Genomic DNA, 17,346 nt, shown 5'->3' on the forward strand with positions numbered 1-17,346 from the left:
TTCCATAGAAGGGAAATGTACTGTTATTTCTTTTGAGTGGCACTTTTTGCAGACCCACTTTTGCTTCAAATGACTCCACAGTTGAAAGTAGGGAGCCAAGGAAATAGTTGAGCCCTGCAGGTTGGTATTCAGTTCTGAGAGATACTTGGCAGCACCTACCATGAATGTTAGATTACATGAGTCGCTTGCTCTCATTAAATTCCTAACAGGTTTTTCCTCCATCTCCATGAACTGCTTGCCTTGAAATCTATAAATATTTCATGAACAAGTACTGGTAGCTCATGCCAATAATCCAAGCCACACAGAAGGCTGAGATCTGAGGATTGTGGTTCAAAGCTAGCTTAGGCAGAAAAAGCCATTGACACCGTTATCTCTAATTAATCACCCAAAAGCTCCAAGTGGAACTGTGGAACAGTGGTAGTAGAATGCTAGCCTTGAGCAAAATAGTTTAGGGACAGTTCCCAGGCCTTGAGCTCAAGTTAAAAAAAAAAAAAAAAGGAAGAGAAAAAAAGAAAAAAGAAAAAATAATCTCACTACCATGTTCCTTCAACACAAATCTTAGTTTTCTTCATTGGTAAAATCAGTTTGTAGTGCACATGGCTTCCAGTAACAGTCTATTACTGTTTATTCCTGTGTCAAATTATTCTATAAATGAAAATAGTCAGTTGACCAGTATTTATGTCTGTGGTCTTGTCACAAGTCAGAGAGGAACAAGAAATTGTCTGCAGAATCCTTTAGTGTTTGTCAGTATCTCAGTAATAAGACATGAGATGGTTCTCCAAGACAGACTTTCTAAAACAATTGTACTTTCTCTGATGCTAACAAGACACAATACATGTTCTCAAACTCTCCTCCACATGAGATCTCAGCTTCTTTGCAGTGAGTTCACTCACTAACTAACTCATCTGAATCATGTTCCCATCATAAGAGGCCTAGTAAAAGTGACTTGTGACCCCAAACTTCACTGAAGAACACTGATTTTTCTCCAGATACATTGGGCCTCCCAATTCATTATAGAGTTGAACATGTTTGGGGGCTGTAATGATGCTCCAGACTGGCTTCTTTTATGACTATCAATGCATTGCTGCAGACGGGGCCTCACGTTTGCCTCTGACTCCAACAATGCCCAAATATCACTTGTCATTTCTCTCAGAAGGATCAACACGCTTCATCAACTGTTCTTGGCAGTCATCACTTATGGGATGCCACATTACTTGTTTTAATAACTACCTAGTTTGTATTCACCCATGGTGCAATTAACTTGCTTTGATTGCTGTTCTAATCCTGCATATTGAATTTGGAACATATCCAATGTTCATATCATTGACTCCTAATGCCTTTTCTGTGTACTGTAATTTCCTTAATCTTTATCTAAGAAAAAGGATTGCTGATCATGGATTGGAGTTATCTGTATCAATGAAGAAGTTGACAACATCATTACCAATCACTGGAGGTGAAGTCATCTATGTCACAAGGTCCCATCCATCATCTCTTGATCACTTGAACATCATTGTTTTGCCAGTGTATTAACACTTTGGGAATGTGTATACTCCCAACCTGTCTGGCACAATACAAGTAGACCAGTCATGGCCATCCTATGTATACTCCCAACCTGTCTGGCACAATACAAGTAGACCAGTCATGGGCATCCGACAAGAAACATACATGGCTATCCTATCAGGTACTTGTATTTGTCCTGTCCCATAGTAGATGTTCCTTGCTTGTCCCTCAAATTCTACACTATGATTCACTTAATATAAACTCATACTACTTAATATAAATTCATGTTATAAGTTCATGAAAAAAAAAAGCTCCAAGATATTCTGAATTTTAAGTCCCACCCTGTGGTTGTCTTAGCAGGCCCAGACCAAATGGTTCCATGGATCGGCAGGCTGGACGTTCCCCATCCCTGCTCTATAACTTCCTCACAGAGTCTCTGTTCCTTTGAAGCCTCTGTTTTGTCGTGGTAAAGTGGAGATGATAATTCATACTTGCATTAAATGAGAATGCTTGTAAAAGTGCCTAAGGCACAGTTGACACTTAGTAGGTATGCAAAAATGGTGACCATAATAGCTTCCTGATGTGTCCCCAATCTGTTAGTGTTCCTGCTTCCCTGGTGGCTCCTTTCATGACTGAGACTGTTGTCTGCACACAGAAAGTCCAGGCACTCTAAAAGTTCAATGGACACTTGTTTAAGACACATTCTTGTCTCCAAAAGGCAGTAAACCAGAGCAGGGAAAGCATTCCTTCCTCCAAAGGGGTTGGAAACAAAGACCCTTTGAGACAGATGACACTTAGAGCCCTTTCGTTTGTGAGTCCAAGCAAGGCACAATAGGCAAGGAACCAGATTTTCCCAAGGTGCACAGTGGGAGTCCTTGGGATGGGGTACGGAGAGTCCCTAGTGTCTCCATTTTAGGAGCAAAGCCTTTGCCTTCATTCTCTTAGAAAACTCTCAATTAAACGAAATCAATTGGCAAGCACTGTAAGAATGTTACCACTCAGTCTGTAGCTTAATTCCTACAATTTTTCCCCCTGGCTTCTGATTCATGTTTTTACAAGTGCAAAGGACCCCTTCTAAGACTGTCTCCCCAGTTTCTGGAAGTGGAGCCAGAAATTATAATTGCTCAGCATTGTAATTTGCTCCCCCAAAGACTCTCAAGCCCTCCTCCCCTCACACCCTGCAAGGTTGGGAAGCACCCGCCAGAATGCTGTTGAAAAAAGCTAGTAGAGGAAGAGGTGTAGGCGGAGGAGAGATCACTGCACAGAGACTGGGAATTCTTAGTCTAACTGGAAATCGTTTACACCAATATTGTCACCAATCCAAGATATCTAGGGTAAATGGTTTCCTCATTTCTCCTCCATAAATCAGTATGGATGTTCTTGGCAGGCTCTGCTCCACTGCAGGGTGGGCAGCTGTGAGTCAAGCAAGGGGTTTATCTCCTCCTCTTCTCTTGACCTTGTCTTCCTGCCTTTCACAGATGTGATTTTTTCTTCAGCTGCTTCACAGATAATTATTTTAGCAGACAGTTCAGGGCCTGAAGGAAACAGGGCATATTCTTGAAGTAATAACTTGACTGAAAGGCAAAGGGGAAGAGTCTCTCCTTTGGTTCCAACTTCTGAATAAAATCAGGTAGTGGGGTGAGCTATTTGATTTAGTTTGCCATTTAGCAAATTGTGGCTTCCAAGAATTGAAGGTGCCCTTTGGTATTTCATTTTAGTCTTTCACTGATTTGATGGCAGGGATGGGGGTGGACACATGATAAATCCAAAGCTCTTTAGCCTCTTAAACCATGGGAATTTCATTAACTAAACCTCTCCTCTTACTTATTTATTCAACACACCCACAATGCAACAAAACAAATTTTATTTAGAATGTTCAAGGAAGCCTTTCCTACTGATTTGTTTTGTTTTGTTTTAATGCGCCCAAGAGAGCATGTCTTCTTCTTCTTCTTTTTCACTGAAAACATTTTATTAGGCTTTTGGATAGAAAGAGGAATTTATTTGCCAGGTAGGATGATCCCAACCTACTTCTGCTGGAAGCAGCACCCGGCCTCCTTTCTGCTGATTCTGTGTTTGGCCCTGGGTTTCATCTGAGATTTGAAACCTGGCTACCCACCACCAGGTAGAAGTCCAGGCCAGAGATACCAATGTTTGGGTCTTGTTTGATGCCCAGATCCAAGTGTTCCTGGATCCCAGAACCAAACTTTCCAATATCTGAGAAGTTATTATTATGTATTTCTTTCTCCTGTACCTCTAGATCTTTTACCAAGATTTCTTCTGACTTGGACCCACAAACTGTGCTGAGAATAGCAATGGTCATTTCTCCTGATGAAGAACCTGACAGTGTAATTAGCTTTGGAAAACACTGGAATCTGCAGCATGAGCTGCCTCAACACCTTGGCGTCCTGGGTCAATCTGTTTCCACGTTCTTCTGCACAGATACTAAGGCAGAGCTTGGGGCTGAGGAGTTCCCACATGGAGCATCCTTTTCATCTGGATCCTGCATCATGGATGGAGACAGAAAGAGCCCCCCAGAGGGATTTTGTGGGCTTGTATCGTACCTTCTTTTGAGTATTATGAACAGATAATGTTGGAAGGCACGAGAGTGCTACCTATGCAAAATGGAAAATATAAAGATCATTTTCATCCAATTATTTTCTGAGATGGTAGGATTAACCAAAGCTAAAGGAAAAAACAGAATTGTCACACCATTTAAAAAACAGTAGCTAGTGGCTCACACCTGTAATTCTAGCTACTCGGGAGGCTGAGATCTGAGGATCATAGCTCAAAGCCAGCCTGGGCAGGAAAGTCCATGAGACTCTTATGTCCAATTAACCACCAGAAACTGGAAGTGGCGCTGTGGCTCAAAGTGGTAGAGCACTAACCTTGAGCTGAAGAGCTCAGGTTCAGTGCCCAGGCCAGAATTCAAGCCCCATGAGTGACCCGCCCCCCACACCCCAAAAAAAAAAAAGGAATAGGAGCTTAAGTTAGAAGTTTTCCTGGTACCAAATATACTTGTGTATTTGGGTAAGCAAATAGCAAATACTAATATTCCCAAATCCACTTTATAAAGAGCATGCTGCTTTACTTTGTTGGCTTTAATGTCTTTTTTGGCCAGACTTGGGGCTTGAACTCTGGGTCTGGGCACTGTCCCTGAGCTTCTCTGTACTCAAGGCTAGTGTTCTATTACTTGAGCCACAGCGCCACTTCCGGCTTTTTCTGTATAGTTTATTGGTGATAAGAGTCTCATGCACTTTCCCGCTCTGGCTGGCTTTGAACTGTGATCCTCAGATCTCAGCCTCCTGATTAGTCAGGATTACAGGCATCAGCCACCAGCGCCTGGCTAGATGTCATAACAGTCATTAAAAATAATGTGGCCTACCATGCATGAGGCTCTGGATCACTCCCTAGCACTGGATAACATAAACAAGTGAAATTTAGTAAAAATAATGGGTGGACAATTGGTCATCATGAAAAGTTAAGGTCTGCTTCTAGATTAATTTCAGGACTATCAGAATGATATACACATTTAAGAGGATGGAAGCTGAAAAATATTTGTTGTGAACATTTAATAGAAGCATTTCATTCAAGATATTTATTTAGCTGGGTGCTGGTTGCTCACGTCCGTAATCACAGCTATTCAGGAGGCTGAGATGTGAGGATCATGGTTTGAAGTCAGCCTGGGCAGGAAAGTTTGTGAGACTTATCTCCAATTAACCACCAGAATCTCAGAAGTGGCATTGTGGCTCATAGTGATAGAGCACTAGTCTTGAGTGAAAAAGCTCAGGAACAAGCGCTCAGGCCCTGAGTTTAAACCCTACACACACCACCACCAACAACAACAAAAAACACTTTATTTTCCTAAAGCCATACACCTTGAATTTTTATTTTTCTGGTGGTGCTAGGGTTTGAACCCAGGGCCTCACACTTGTGAGGGCTGACACTAAACTGCTGAGCCATTCTTCCAGTTCTGTTTAATCACTGGTTATTTTTATTATAGGACCTTACCTCCTGCCTGAGTGTGCATCTGAGCCATAATCTACCTACTTTGAGCACTGCTGTATCCAGCTTCCATTCTGTGGAGAGTTTTGAGGACTCTTCTGCCCAGGCTGGCCTTGAACTGTGATCTTCCTGTTCTTGGCCTTTCTTAGATTTCAGGCATGAGCCACTGATGGCCCAGCTGACCTTGCAATTTTCTTGTGAATAACTTAGATAACCCTAAAAAATAATCCCAGCCTCTACAAAACATCTTTCAGAAAATAAGCAAATAAATATCATGGCAGGATTTAACTTTAGAATAAGATTAACTGCTTAAAGCTTCAATTTTTGATATTCATATTTTTGCATGCAAGCATTTCTAATTACTTTATGCATACAATTTTTATTCTTGAAAGTTAGGGCCTTTCTTTTCAAAAACCTGTTCCAAGGATGAAAAGCTCATAATTCTTTTTTTTTTTTTTTTTTTTGGGGGGGGGTCCGGTCGTGGGGCCTGAACTCTGGGCCTGGGCGCTGTCCCTCAGCTCTTCAGCTCAAGGCTAGCACTCTACCACTTGAGCCACAGCGCCACTTCCAGCTTTTTTCCTTTTGCTAATGTGGTGCTGAGGAATCGAACCCAGGGCCTCATGCATGCAAGGCAAGCCTCTACCACTGAGCCACCTTCCCAGCCTGAAAAGCTCATAATTCTTATAGTTATTTTTTGCCAGTCCTGGAGCTTGAACTCAGGGACTGGGCACAGTTCCTGAGCTTCTTTTGCTCAAGGCTAGTACTCTTGAGCCACACCACCACTTCTGGCCTTTTATGTTTATGTGGTACTGAGGAATCGAAACCAGGGCATCATGCATGCTAGGTAAGCATTCTACCACTAATCCATATTTCCAGCCCCTGTAATTTTTTTTTTCCCCTGTTGGTCACAGGGCTTGAACTCTGGGTGCTGTCCCTCAGCTCTTCAGCTGAAGGATAGTGCTCTACTACTTGAGCCACAGCGCCACTTTTGGTTTTCTGGTGATGAGTCTCTTGCCTGGGCTGGCTTTGAACCGCAATCCTCAGATCTCAGCCTCCTGAGCAGCTAGGATTACAGGCATGAGCCACTGGCACCCAGCTTTCATAATTCTTTACTATCTTAAAGGAAGTATTCATTAGGTCAAAGCTCAACTTGATGTTGATGACAAAGGGCAGTTCTCAAAGTCTGTCCAGTGGGACTACTTCTAATGCATTCCCACATTCTCTTTAAGTCCCAAGCCCAAACCTTTCCATTTGTTCACACAAGCATAGCTAAATATTCCTTATTCTTCTATTCTTATTCAAGTATTTCATGGAAAATGGTATGCAAAGTCTTTTCTAGTCTTTCTTTTTTCTCTGCTGGGTGGGAGTTGAGAGGGTAGATATAAAAGAGACAGGAAATCTGTTGTGCCAAGAGAGAAATTGTTTGGATTCTCCTTATCTAGTTAGACATTTTACATTTGAGGGTAACAAACTGACATACTTACAATAGGTACAGACTTTGTCACTGCCATGTAGATGATTTAAATCCAAGTAAGTTTATTCTGGCTCAGTAGCTTCTTTCTTCCTAATTTCATAGGCTAAACAAGGCAGAGAAAAATGCTTTAAAATTTTCGGCTTAATAATTACTGAAATTTTTGTAATAGTTATCTTCCTTTTCTCTCCCCTAACTGAAGTTTTGGCTTCTATTTGGTGACTGGCTATATGTGATGTGTGGTTACAAGTCATTAATTTAGCTTTCACAGGGAGTTACACAGAGGTCCTTCCCCTCACCTTTAAACGTACCTATGGTGTAACATTTTCAGTGTGTAACATTTTCAGTGTATTTTTTTTTGCCAGTCCTAGGGCTTGAACTCAGGGCTTGGGTACTATCCTTGAGCTTCTTTTGCTCCAGGCTGAGGATTTACCACTTGAGCCACAGCTCCACTTCCATTTTTTTGTTTCTTTTGGGGGTGGGGGAGAGGTGGTGGTGGTGACTAAACTGGAGGTAAGAATCTCATACTTGGGGCTGGGAAGGTGGCTCAGTGGCAGAGCACTTGCCTTGCATGCATGAGGTCCTGGGTTCGATTCCTCAGCACCACATAAGCAAAAAGAAAAAAGCCGGAAGTGGTGCTGTGGCTCAAGTGGTAGAGTGCTAGCCTTGAGCTGAAGAGCTGAGGGGCAGCACCCAAGCCCAGAGTTCAGACCCCACGACCGGACCCAAAAAAAAAAAAAAAAAAGAATCTCATACTTTCCTGCCCAGACTGGATTTGAACCACAATCCTCAGATCTGAGTTTACTGAGTAGCCAGGATTACAGGTATGAGCCACGGGTGCCTGGCTTATTTTGTTTTTGAACAGACCAAGGAGTCAGAGCTAAAGAAAAACTGGTGACTGTAGACAAACCTTAGTATTACTAATAGCCAGTTAGCTCAAAGTTAGATACCATGTTAAATATTGAGCTAGGGTCAATTCTTGTTTCTGGCTTATTTCAGTTGAGTACTCCTTTTGTTTGTTTTTTTGAGACAAGGCCTCACTATGTAGCCTAGGCTAGCCTTGAACTCCTCTTCCTGTAGACTTGATTGCTAGGATTATAGGCATGTGCTACCATGGCCAGTGAGATACCCTCCTTGATGTTTCTAAAAGCAGCAGCAGTTAATAATAAACACATTCATTTTTTTCAGCAGTTTGTGGGAGGAGTTTGTGGAATGAGTGTACGGAGGCACTCATTCCATCAATGACAATTCCTCATCTTCAATGGAGGTAGCTATCATATTATACTTCAGGTAATTCAGTAGTGACAGGGTAATTGAGACCAAAGGGAACCCTAGGGGTATCTAGATGGGATACTGGCCGTGAAGGGACAATGAGGATGAAGTATTCAAGCTCATGAAGGAGAACAAAAATTAATTTCCTCTTCCCCCAACCCCCCAGCAACAAAGGGTCAGTTAACTACATTCTCATCCTGCTCACTGATTTTTGTTGTTCTTGTTGGCCATGGGCCCTAAACTCTGGGCCTGGGTGCTGTCCCTCAGCTCTTCAGCTCAAGGTTAACACTCTACCACTTCCAGCAACACCACTTCCAGCCTTTTCTGCTTATGTGGTGCTGAGGAAGCCCTCTACCACTCAGCCACATTTCCAGCCCTGCTCAGTGATTTTGTTGAAAGCCACCTGTACTCTCTGGGAAACAAAATAGTCTGCCGGAAGGAAAAAAAAATCTCTAATGTAGGGTAAGTTACTCTCATCTCTACCACCTTCCATATGTGTGTGAGAACCATACCAGAAATAAGTTTGTCAATGGAACAGTGAACTTGGCCTATTACTAACGAAGTTTTCAAAATCCATCTTGCATTAGCAAAACTCCAAATGTGAGTAAAAATAAGAAAATGCAATTAAAGAGAACATCTATGAAAGGAAAAACAAAGACAAAACCCAAAGTTATTTTGAAAAAATCTGATTTATTTTCTGAATCAAAAAGAAGTCTATCAGAGTTAAATTTCGAATATTTTACTTTCCATTGATCTTTCTAGATACAGTGCTCAGAACTGTGCAGTTAGTATCCAATACCACATTTTCTAAGAACTCCTTCACGGCATTGGTGATTCTAATTTAAACCAAAGAATTTAATCATCAGGAAAATCTAAGCAACAATGGGTTTCAAGAGTTAAAAACCAGATCTCTTTTAAAAACTGATTTTTTTTAAACTTCTGAGTGACTCCTGTCTGACAACTCCAACTGAATACAATATCTCCCAAATCCCAAACACATTATTTTACCTTCGAATGGTAAACCTACAAAATGGAATTTCTAAATCATTACACATATAAATACATCATTTTAATGTCAAAAAAATCTACATTCAAGGTACAAATAATGTTTTCAGTGTTTTAAGATTCCATCTCATTCTTTGTTGTTTTCTACCCTCATATTTTAAAATTATGATCAATTGCCAAGTCATTTCATTTATCTGCACTAAACAGTCCAGTAGGTATTGGTTGGTCTACATATAACATGTGTCCTTTAAGAAGCCTAGGAATCAAAAGGTGGGGGTTTTATGAGACATGATTTGTAATATGTTAGAATTCTGAAGTTCCTGAGTCTTGTATCCAGAATCCAGTAGACATTAGTCATGGGCTATTCATGTGTACTGAAGCATGTCCAGCATGCGCACAAACTTTATTTGTTCAAATTGAGGTAAAATAGACAAAAACACTTAACAGAAGCTACGTACTTTAACCTTTTGCTGCTGACATAGTGTGCACTAATTTTTAAGTTATCCCCAAAAAGAAACACTCAAGCCAATCTATCTTTTTTTAGTCTTAAAAACCACTTCTTTCAAATCCATTATTGGTAAAGAATATTCTGAAATGAAGGAATAGTTTTCCCAGAATCAACATTTTGTATTTTGTGAGATATAATTCTCATTATTTTTCAAATATGAAAGAAACTCACATTTGGATACTATTAAGTCATTTTTTCAGAATGCAAACAATACCGCCAGGAGTTATAAGTAGGATTACTGACATAGGCAGGAGAGTCTACTAACATTTACAAACTTCTAACTACTCTCCTTTCAAAACCATAAAAGAAGACGCTCATGCCTGTAATCCTAGCTACTCAGGAGGCTGAGATCTGAGGAACACGGTTCAAAGCCAGCCCAGGCAGGAAAGTTCATGAGACTCTTTATCTCCAATAAACCACTAGAAAACCGGAAGTGGTGCTGTGGCTCAAGCGATAGAGCACTTGCCTTGAGCTGAAGAGCACAGGGACAGCGCCCAAGCCCAGAGTTCAAGCCCCACGATGGACCATCCCCCCAAAAAAATCAAAAACATAAAAGAGGACTGAGAATTATCAGCTTCCAATACAAATAAATATTTAAATCTTGATTCTTGTCTTTTTTTGCCAACATTTTAAGCCATCAAATTTTACTTAACTGGAAACAAGTACTTTATTCCAATGCTATTGTTTTTTAGCCCAACAATTTTTAAACCTACCAGTAATTGTTTATATGTATTATGTATTTCTTTGTTTTATTAAATAAGCACTGGTCAGTCATATAGAAAATATTGTAAGAATGATACTTGGCACTGGGTTACCTTAATGCTTATGAAATAAATAAACCATTTAGAGATAACCAGTTTTTACACACTTAAAAAAACCCGTGTAATTTGAATTAACAAAGCATTTTTTAAAATGTTACTTTTTCCATTGATAGATTCTAGAGAGTCTAATTCCAGCTGATATGGTCCATTTTATAAATAAAAATAAATCCCTTAGCAACATGGTAATAGAACATTAGGCTTTCTTTTTTTTTTAATCATATGGAAATAGTTCCCGGCAGACCAAAATAAAACCGGCCAAATCAAAGTACAGTAAATAAGGTTTATCTTCTGTACCGTGGAGAAAAAAAAAAATCTCAAAAAAATCACAATCAAAAGACCACCCATTCCTTCCACCACATAAAAAACCACCCAAAACATTTTAGTTCTGAACTTAGTATTTCCCTAAGATGTTAACAGGAGAAGCTTGGCGTTTGTAACTGTAGAAAGCCACACAACAGAGAAAATGCCCTGAAGAGTTCAGGGTTGCCCACCCCCCACCCCCCACCAGTAATAGTAAAAGCTCTGGTCGAAGTTTTTCTTATGCTAATAAAGGCATACCACCTACAGGGCTAAAGACTAAAACTAGCAGCATTAGAGCAGTAAAGTGAAAATAGGAAGTCTACAGGAGTGATCTAAATGCTTATGAGAAGAAACAAAGCTCCAGACAGGACCCTTTGCCCTCTGGTTGCATTAAACAGCCAGATTTACCCACATTAACAAAAAAGTTAACAACGCTTTCCCAATACCCCAGAATAAAACTTGACCTTTCAAGTCAAAGGGCACAAGAAGCTTCTTCCACATCCTGGAGCTGAATGAGTTCAAAGATTGGCAATAAAGGAAAAAAGAAAGCATTTAGAGATGTGATGGGAATCCGGAGTGGTGCAGTTTATCGAACGGTCACACCGAGCTTCTCCAGCACACGGACGCCCTTCTCTTGGTACTCTTGTCGGGTCATCCAAAAGTTGTCTTTGTCTTTCATGATATCTGCAAGGACCGCACCTCCCAGGAACACCATGTGCTTTCTGCGAGGTGGGTCTTCAATTCGGATCTTAAATTTCTAAAGGAGGAAAGATAAGATAGATGTCACATGTGCACAGTGCTGTCTCCTCAGGAAAAGCAAGTTTTCATAGATACTTTTGGGTCTCCGAGCTGACTTGGGATAGAAGTAGGGAAGCAGGATTAGATGTCTCTATGAGGTAAACAATCACATGGCAATGTGTTCCAAGCTCATAAGGAGACAACTGTTCTATTTCACGCCTGCTGTCCCATCCTATTTACACACTAAACTTTGGAGAAGAGTACCGGCCTGGCTTCTTCAAGATCGAGTTGGGTGGAACATACTAATATGGAGCTGCTTTTCTTTTCTTTTTGGTGCTGGGACCTCCTGCATGCTACCCACATGGTATACTACTGAGCTACGCAACTCCAGGCTGAAGTTCTTATTAGCAAAGCTCATTTTCTACCGTCTTGAATCCAAGTAAAAAGTTTTCAAGATAAGGCCAAATAGGGTCAAAACAAGTCAGGAGAATTTTGGAAAAACTGAACACAGTTATCAAAATTGAAGACAATTAGGGCTGGGCACGTTGGGTACACCTGTAATCCTAGAACTCGGGAATCTGAGGCAGGAGGATCAAGGACTCTAAGCCAACCTGGGCTACATAATGAGACTATCTCAAGAAAACAAAAACAACAAAAAAGACAATTGGAAAACATTTAGCAACCTGTAACTACTATTTCCCTTTCTAATTAATCTGTATGGTTAGTCAACACCTGAAAATGAAACCTTAAATGATTTGGAAGGTCTCATTTAATGTCACAAATCCTAGAAAAAAACCAAGAATGCAAAGTAGCTAGGTCATTCTGAATTGTCTTCAGGCTACATAAATTTATCTGAAAATGTATAAACCGTAGGAAGACACCAGTTCACTAGTAAGTAAAATAGTCAACTCTGAAACTGAGACCATTCTCTTTCTCTCTTTTAGAGACAATGTCTCAGTCATATACTATGCTGGATGAACTTCCAATCTTCCTGCTTCCGCCTCCCAAGTGCTGGGGTTACAGATATGTTTTTCTTTTAAAGGGCCAGAAAAGCTTTTAGAATCTCTGGCAACCTCACAGACTTATGTGTAGCTATAAATGGCCATAGATAATTTGTGACAGTAACCTTATCCCAATAAAATATATACCTACTTTTGCTCTAAGGGAAAGAACTCTTGAAGATGGTGCTGCCCCTGTTGCTTTTTTAATGGGCTCTTATTCTGTCTCATACACTTCCTTCATAACTTGGAGGTGTGTTCAGAGATTCTGTTCTTCAGTGCTGTTTCTACCTTTCTACCTCTTCTTCACAAACTCTGGTGCTTGGAAACTCTTTTTTATTTTTATATTTTGGTACTGGTACTGGGGCTTGAACTAAAGGACTGGACACTGTCTCTGAGCTATTTTTACTCAGGGCTAACACTCTACTACTTGAGCCATAGCTCCACTTCCAGCTTCTTGGTAGTTAATTGGACTTTCCTGCCTGAGCTGGCTTTGAACCTCATCCTCATATCTCAGCCTCTTGAGAAGCTAGGATTACAGGTATGAGCCACCAGTGCCTGGCCTTGGAAACTCATTCTTATCTATTCACTGTTCTTCCTTTGGAAGTCACCTATGGATCCCTGACAACATCTACAGATCTAGAGCTCATTTCTTCTTCTTCTTTTTTTTTTTTTTTTTGGGTCTGGTTGGGGGGCCTGAACTCTGGGCCTGGGCGCCGTCCTTCAACTCTTCAGCTCAAGGCTAGCGCTCTACCACTTGAGCCACAGCGCCACTTCCGGCTTTTTTCTTATGTGGTGCTGAGGAATCGAACCCAGGGCCTCAGGCATGCAAGGCAAGTGCTCTACCACTGAGCCACCTTCCTAGCCCCAGCTCATTTCTTCTCATACCTATTTTGGTTTGAACATGAATGTGTTGAACATCTGACAAAACTCTGTGACTCTGTTGGGACCAGAGTCATACCAACTTGGAGAATCGACTACTTTGTAGCTGTTCTTCAAGCAGCTGAACAAGGCAGGAAGGAAACTCAACTGCCTGCTTTTCAACTTACCACTATGATGCACTGTGTCCATACATTGACAGGTTGAATAAAAACCCTTTGTACAACCACTTAAATAAAAAAATAAATGACTGGGGCTGGGAAGGTAGCTCAGTGGTAGAACGCTTGCCTTCTGCATGCTTGAGGCCCTGTGTTCGATTCCTCAGTACCACATAAGCAAAAAGAAAAAAGCTGGAAGTGGCACTATGGCTCAAGTGGTAGAATGCTAGCCTTGAGCTGAAGAGCTGAGGGACGGCGCCCAGGCCCAGAGTTCAGGCCCCACAACCGGACCCCCAAAAAAAAAAAAAAGATTAAAAAAATCATCACTAGCTTCAGTTGAGCCTTCAGTTTTGTTTGGCTAATACTATTACATTTTCTCATTAGCTTCTCCTTTCTCTAAAAAATGATTTCAACGTCCTCTGTTTTGAAACCTTTGTTCTCTCCTCACACAGGGATCGTTTGCCATCCTAGACTTACTTACTCTTTTAAAAGGGTAAGTCAGAAGCTACTGTTTGTCTGTTCAAAACTCCCCAAGACTTGCCATCTTACCCTAACTGAACAAGACTCTCTCACCCTCCTGGCCTCACCTCCTGCCTCTCTCCCGGGCTCACTTGGCTCCCACCAACACTCCCACCAACTCAGGGATTTTGCTGTTCCTGCCTGCAAAAAGTCACATGCTCACTCCTACTTCCATTGTTGCAGTTCTCAGATCAAACCATCTCATCAAAGCCTTTCCTGATTGATTTCAAAGGTAAAGCAACATATTCCTGGCAAGCCTCTACCATTTTATAGCTCTTACCTAACCTCACTTCACTTTTCTTTGAAACATTTATTCCTACTGGTAAATTTTCTAGCCCGAAAGTGAGGATTTTTGTTTACCTAATACTATTTTGTTTAACCACTGTTAAACAAACCTGGATGGAATTCAAGAACTCTTTACAACACTAGTCTAAGTGGTAGAGGGTTTGTCCATTATGCACAAGGCACTAGGTTCAATTTTTAACATGACAAAGAAAAAAAAATAAAAAAGGAACTGTTTGCTGAAAAATGATCACCTGAGATAATTTTACATTATACGTATAATCCAATAAAATGAGAAAAATGAATAAAGTGCTTAGACAACATGGCTCCTTTCCACCGTTCTTTTAAGTTAGTTAATGTATGTGAGCCCATATTCAATTTAATTTTAACAATTTGAGTCATATATGAAAGATGTAACATTAGTGTCTCCAAAACAGATAGTACTCTATAATATGTAATCTCATTACCTAGAATAGTTGACTAAAGACAGGGAAATAAAGGTCAAGATTAACCCAAGATTAAATGACTTCTTGACTGAGTATATAGCACACACAACATACTTCAGAATCCAGAGTTGAGGGAGAGGTGTGCTGAACAAATCACTAATGATTTTATTTTAGTTTGTGACTTTCACTTGCATGTATCAATTTACAAGGCCTATTTCAATAGCTATTATAGTTAGTGATATACAAAAGATCTGGAGACTTGATTGGGGAGACAAAGATGTATGTAACAAATACCCAGAAAAATAATTGAAAATTACAATCATGATACAGACTAACTATGTTGATTACATATCCCTGAGACTCTTATCTCCAATTAGCCACCAGAAAACCAGAAGTGGTACAGTGCTTGCTATGAGCTGAAGAGTTCAGCCCCCAGGCCCAGAGCTCAACAGCCAACAACAACAACAACAACAACAACAAAGAAGTTAAGAACAAGTCAGGTACTAGTGGCTTACACCTGTAATTCTTGCTACTCAGGAGGTTGAGATCTGAGGATCATGGTTTCAAGCCAGCCAGGGTAGGAAAGTCTATGAGACTCTAACTAACCACCAAAAAGCCAGAAGTGAAGCTGTGGCTCAAATAGTAGAGCACTTAGCCTTGACCAAAAAAGCTCAGGAACACTGCCTACACTCTGAGTTCAAGGCCCACAACTGGCATGTACCAACAACAAAGGGAAAAAGCACCCCAAAGTGGGGTATTTCCCTCTCCATATATAGCAAGCTCCTCCTAGACACTGGGAGGAACCTTGGGGTATGGGCTGATCTTTACAAATGTGCCTAGTCACCTATTTACAGAGGTGACCTGAACATACCATCTTTCTTCCCCATTTCTTGTAGGTGGTACTTAACTGCAGCAGGAACTGTTTAGAAGACTTCTTGCTCCCTCTGGTGGTTGTGACCATTCATAGCACCTTTACTGGGTTTTGAAAGAATGTTAATATCTATCTGGGTTGTTGATACTTACAGAAAGTTTTTCCACATCTCCCTTTAAAACTCGTTCTAAGTAAAGTTGTTTGAGTTCTCGCTCCAAGCGTGATGGCAAACCAGGATACATAGTAGATCCTCCAGAAAGCACTATGTGCTTATAGAATTCAGATCTAGGAAGATACAGTGGTATTCATTTGGGGTTTCAGGTGAGGAAAAGAGTATTTCAAGGTATACTTTTTTTTTTTTTAAAGCCATTTGTTTTGGCTAAGCATGATGGTGCAGGTCTGTAACACTAGCAATCAAGAGGCTGAGGCAGGAAGATCACAAAGTTCTAGGCCAGCCATGGCTAGAGAGTAAGATCCTGCCTCAAAAATAAGCAAACTAACAAATAAATAAAGGAATTCGTACATTGCCCCAGTGGCCTCAAACTCTTGGACTAAAGTGACCCTCTTGCCTCAGCCTCCCTCATCTGGTGCTAGATTTATTGTTACAGCAACTTCAGATGATGGCTAGGAGAATTAAACTCATCTGTGTATCACAGGGCTAATGTTTACTGTTACTACTATTGTTGGATGCAACTCCATTTTACATATAAAATCTTTAATAATTTGATTAGAATACATCTAAAAGAACAAAGGTTTCTTGCAAATGTAATTTATGAGTCTTGATAATGACAAAGGTTAATGTTCTAATTCTCCAGTATTTGACTATGTTACCACAGAGCTTCCCTAAAGCCTCACATGTGTTTATTTACTATAAGTATCCATATTCTACTTTGAGTTACTACTACTTTTCAATTTTTTTCATTTGTCTTTTGTAGTGTTCTCTTGTTCCTTGTGATTGAGGCTGGCTACTGTTATTTCTGGCTAGAATGATGTTTGCTGCTCTAGCAGTCCCTTCTTTCTTCCTTACATGTTACTGGCTGTGACATCAGAAAGTCAAACCTCTAATAGTTGCACATGCAGTAAAAGCAACAGAATCTGTGCAGAGGTCTGAAGAACTCATAGCAACGTTCTGGACACAGTCATTTCAAGCTTATTCAAACTAATTTCTTCATCCAAGTTCTCTATTGCTAACTCTACTGCAACTCTTACCTTCTAGAACAACACTGTTTTTTGTTTTTTTTTTGTGGAAATGTGCACTGCAAAGGTAGCATGAGCTATGCAGGTGAAAATGTGATTAGCACACAGCATGCAAAACAAAGCAATCTGAGTTGTGACATTTTCCTATGCAAGCTCTATACAGGGGTACTGAATCTAACTTGTGTTGTAAAAATGTCAAAACTTGCTTATAATCCCATCGTACCACTCTTGGGCACACATCAAAGGACAGTAAATCAATATACTAGAGAAGATGTTTATACATCCATGTTTATTGCAGACAATATCCCTTCACATACACACCATGAACTATTATTCAGTCATAAAAGAAAAGAAATTATGTGCCCGGTGCTGGTGGCTC

The 17,346-nt window shown here is 40.5% G+C and overlaps 1 protein-coding gene and 1 pseudogene across 1 annotated transcript in view; both read right to left on the bottom strand.

The window, feature by feature from the left end:
• Positions 1–3,451: 3,451 nt before the first annotated feature.
• Positions 3,452–7,059, bottom strand: LOC122117498 (annotated as a pseudogene).
• A 3,319-nt stretch (positions 7,060–10,378) lies between these two features.
• The window catches only part of Actr2 (actin related protein 2), a 42,286-nt gene continuing 35,318 nt past the window's right edge, over positions 10,379–17,346 (bottom strand). The window contains exons 8-9 of the mRNA XM_042691154.1: positions 15,923–16,055; positions 10,379–11,636 (exon numbers count right to left, since the gene is read on the bottom strand). Of these exons, the coding sequence (XP_042547088.1) occupies positions 11,466–11,636; positions 15,923–16,055 (304 nt within the window). The 3' untranslated portion in view covers positions 10,379–11,465. The remainder of the gene's footprint in view (positions 11,637–15,922; positions 16,056–17,346) is intronic.

The sequence above is a fragment of the Dipodomys spectabilis genome, unplaced genomic scaffold (genome assembly GCF_019054845.1).
Source record: "Dipodomys spectabilis isolate Male_0828 unplaced genomic scaffold, ASM1905484v1 ptg000141l, whole genome shotgun sequence".
In the NCBI taxonomy this organism is placed as follows: domain Eukaryota; kingdom Metazoa; phylum Chordata; class Mammalia; order Rodentia; family Heteromyidae; genus Dipodomys; species Dipodomys spectabilis.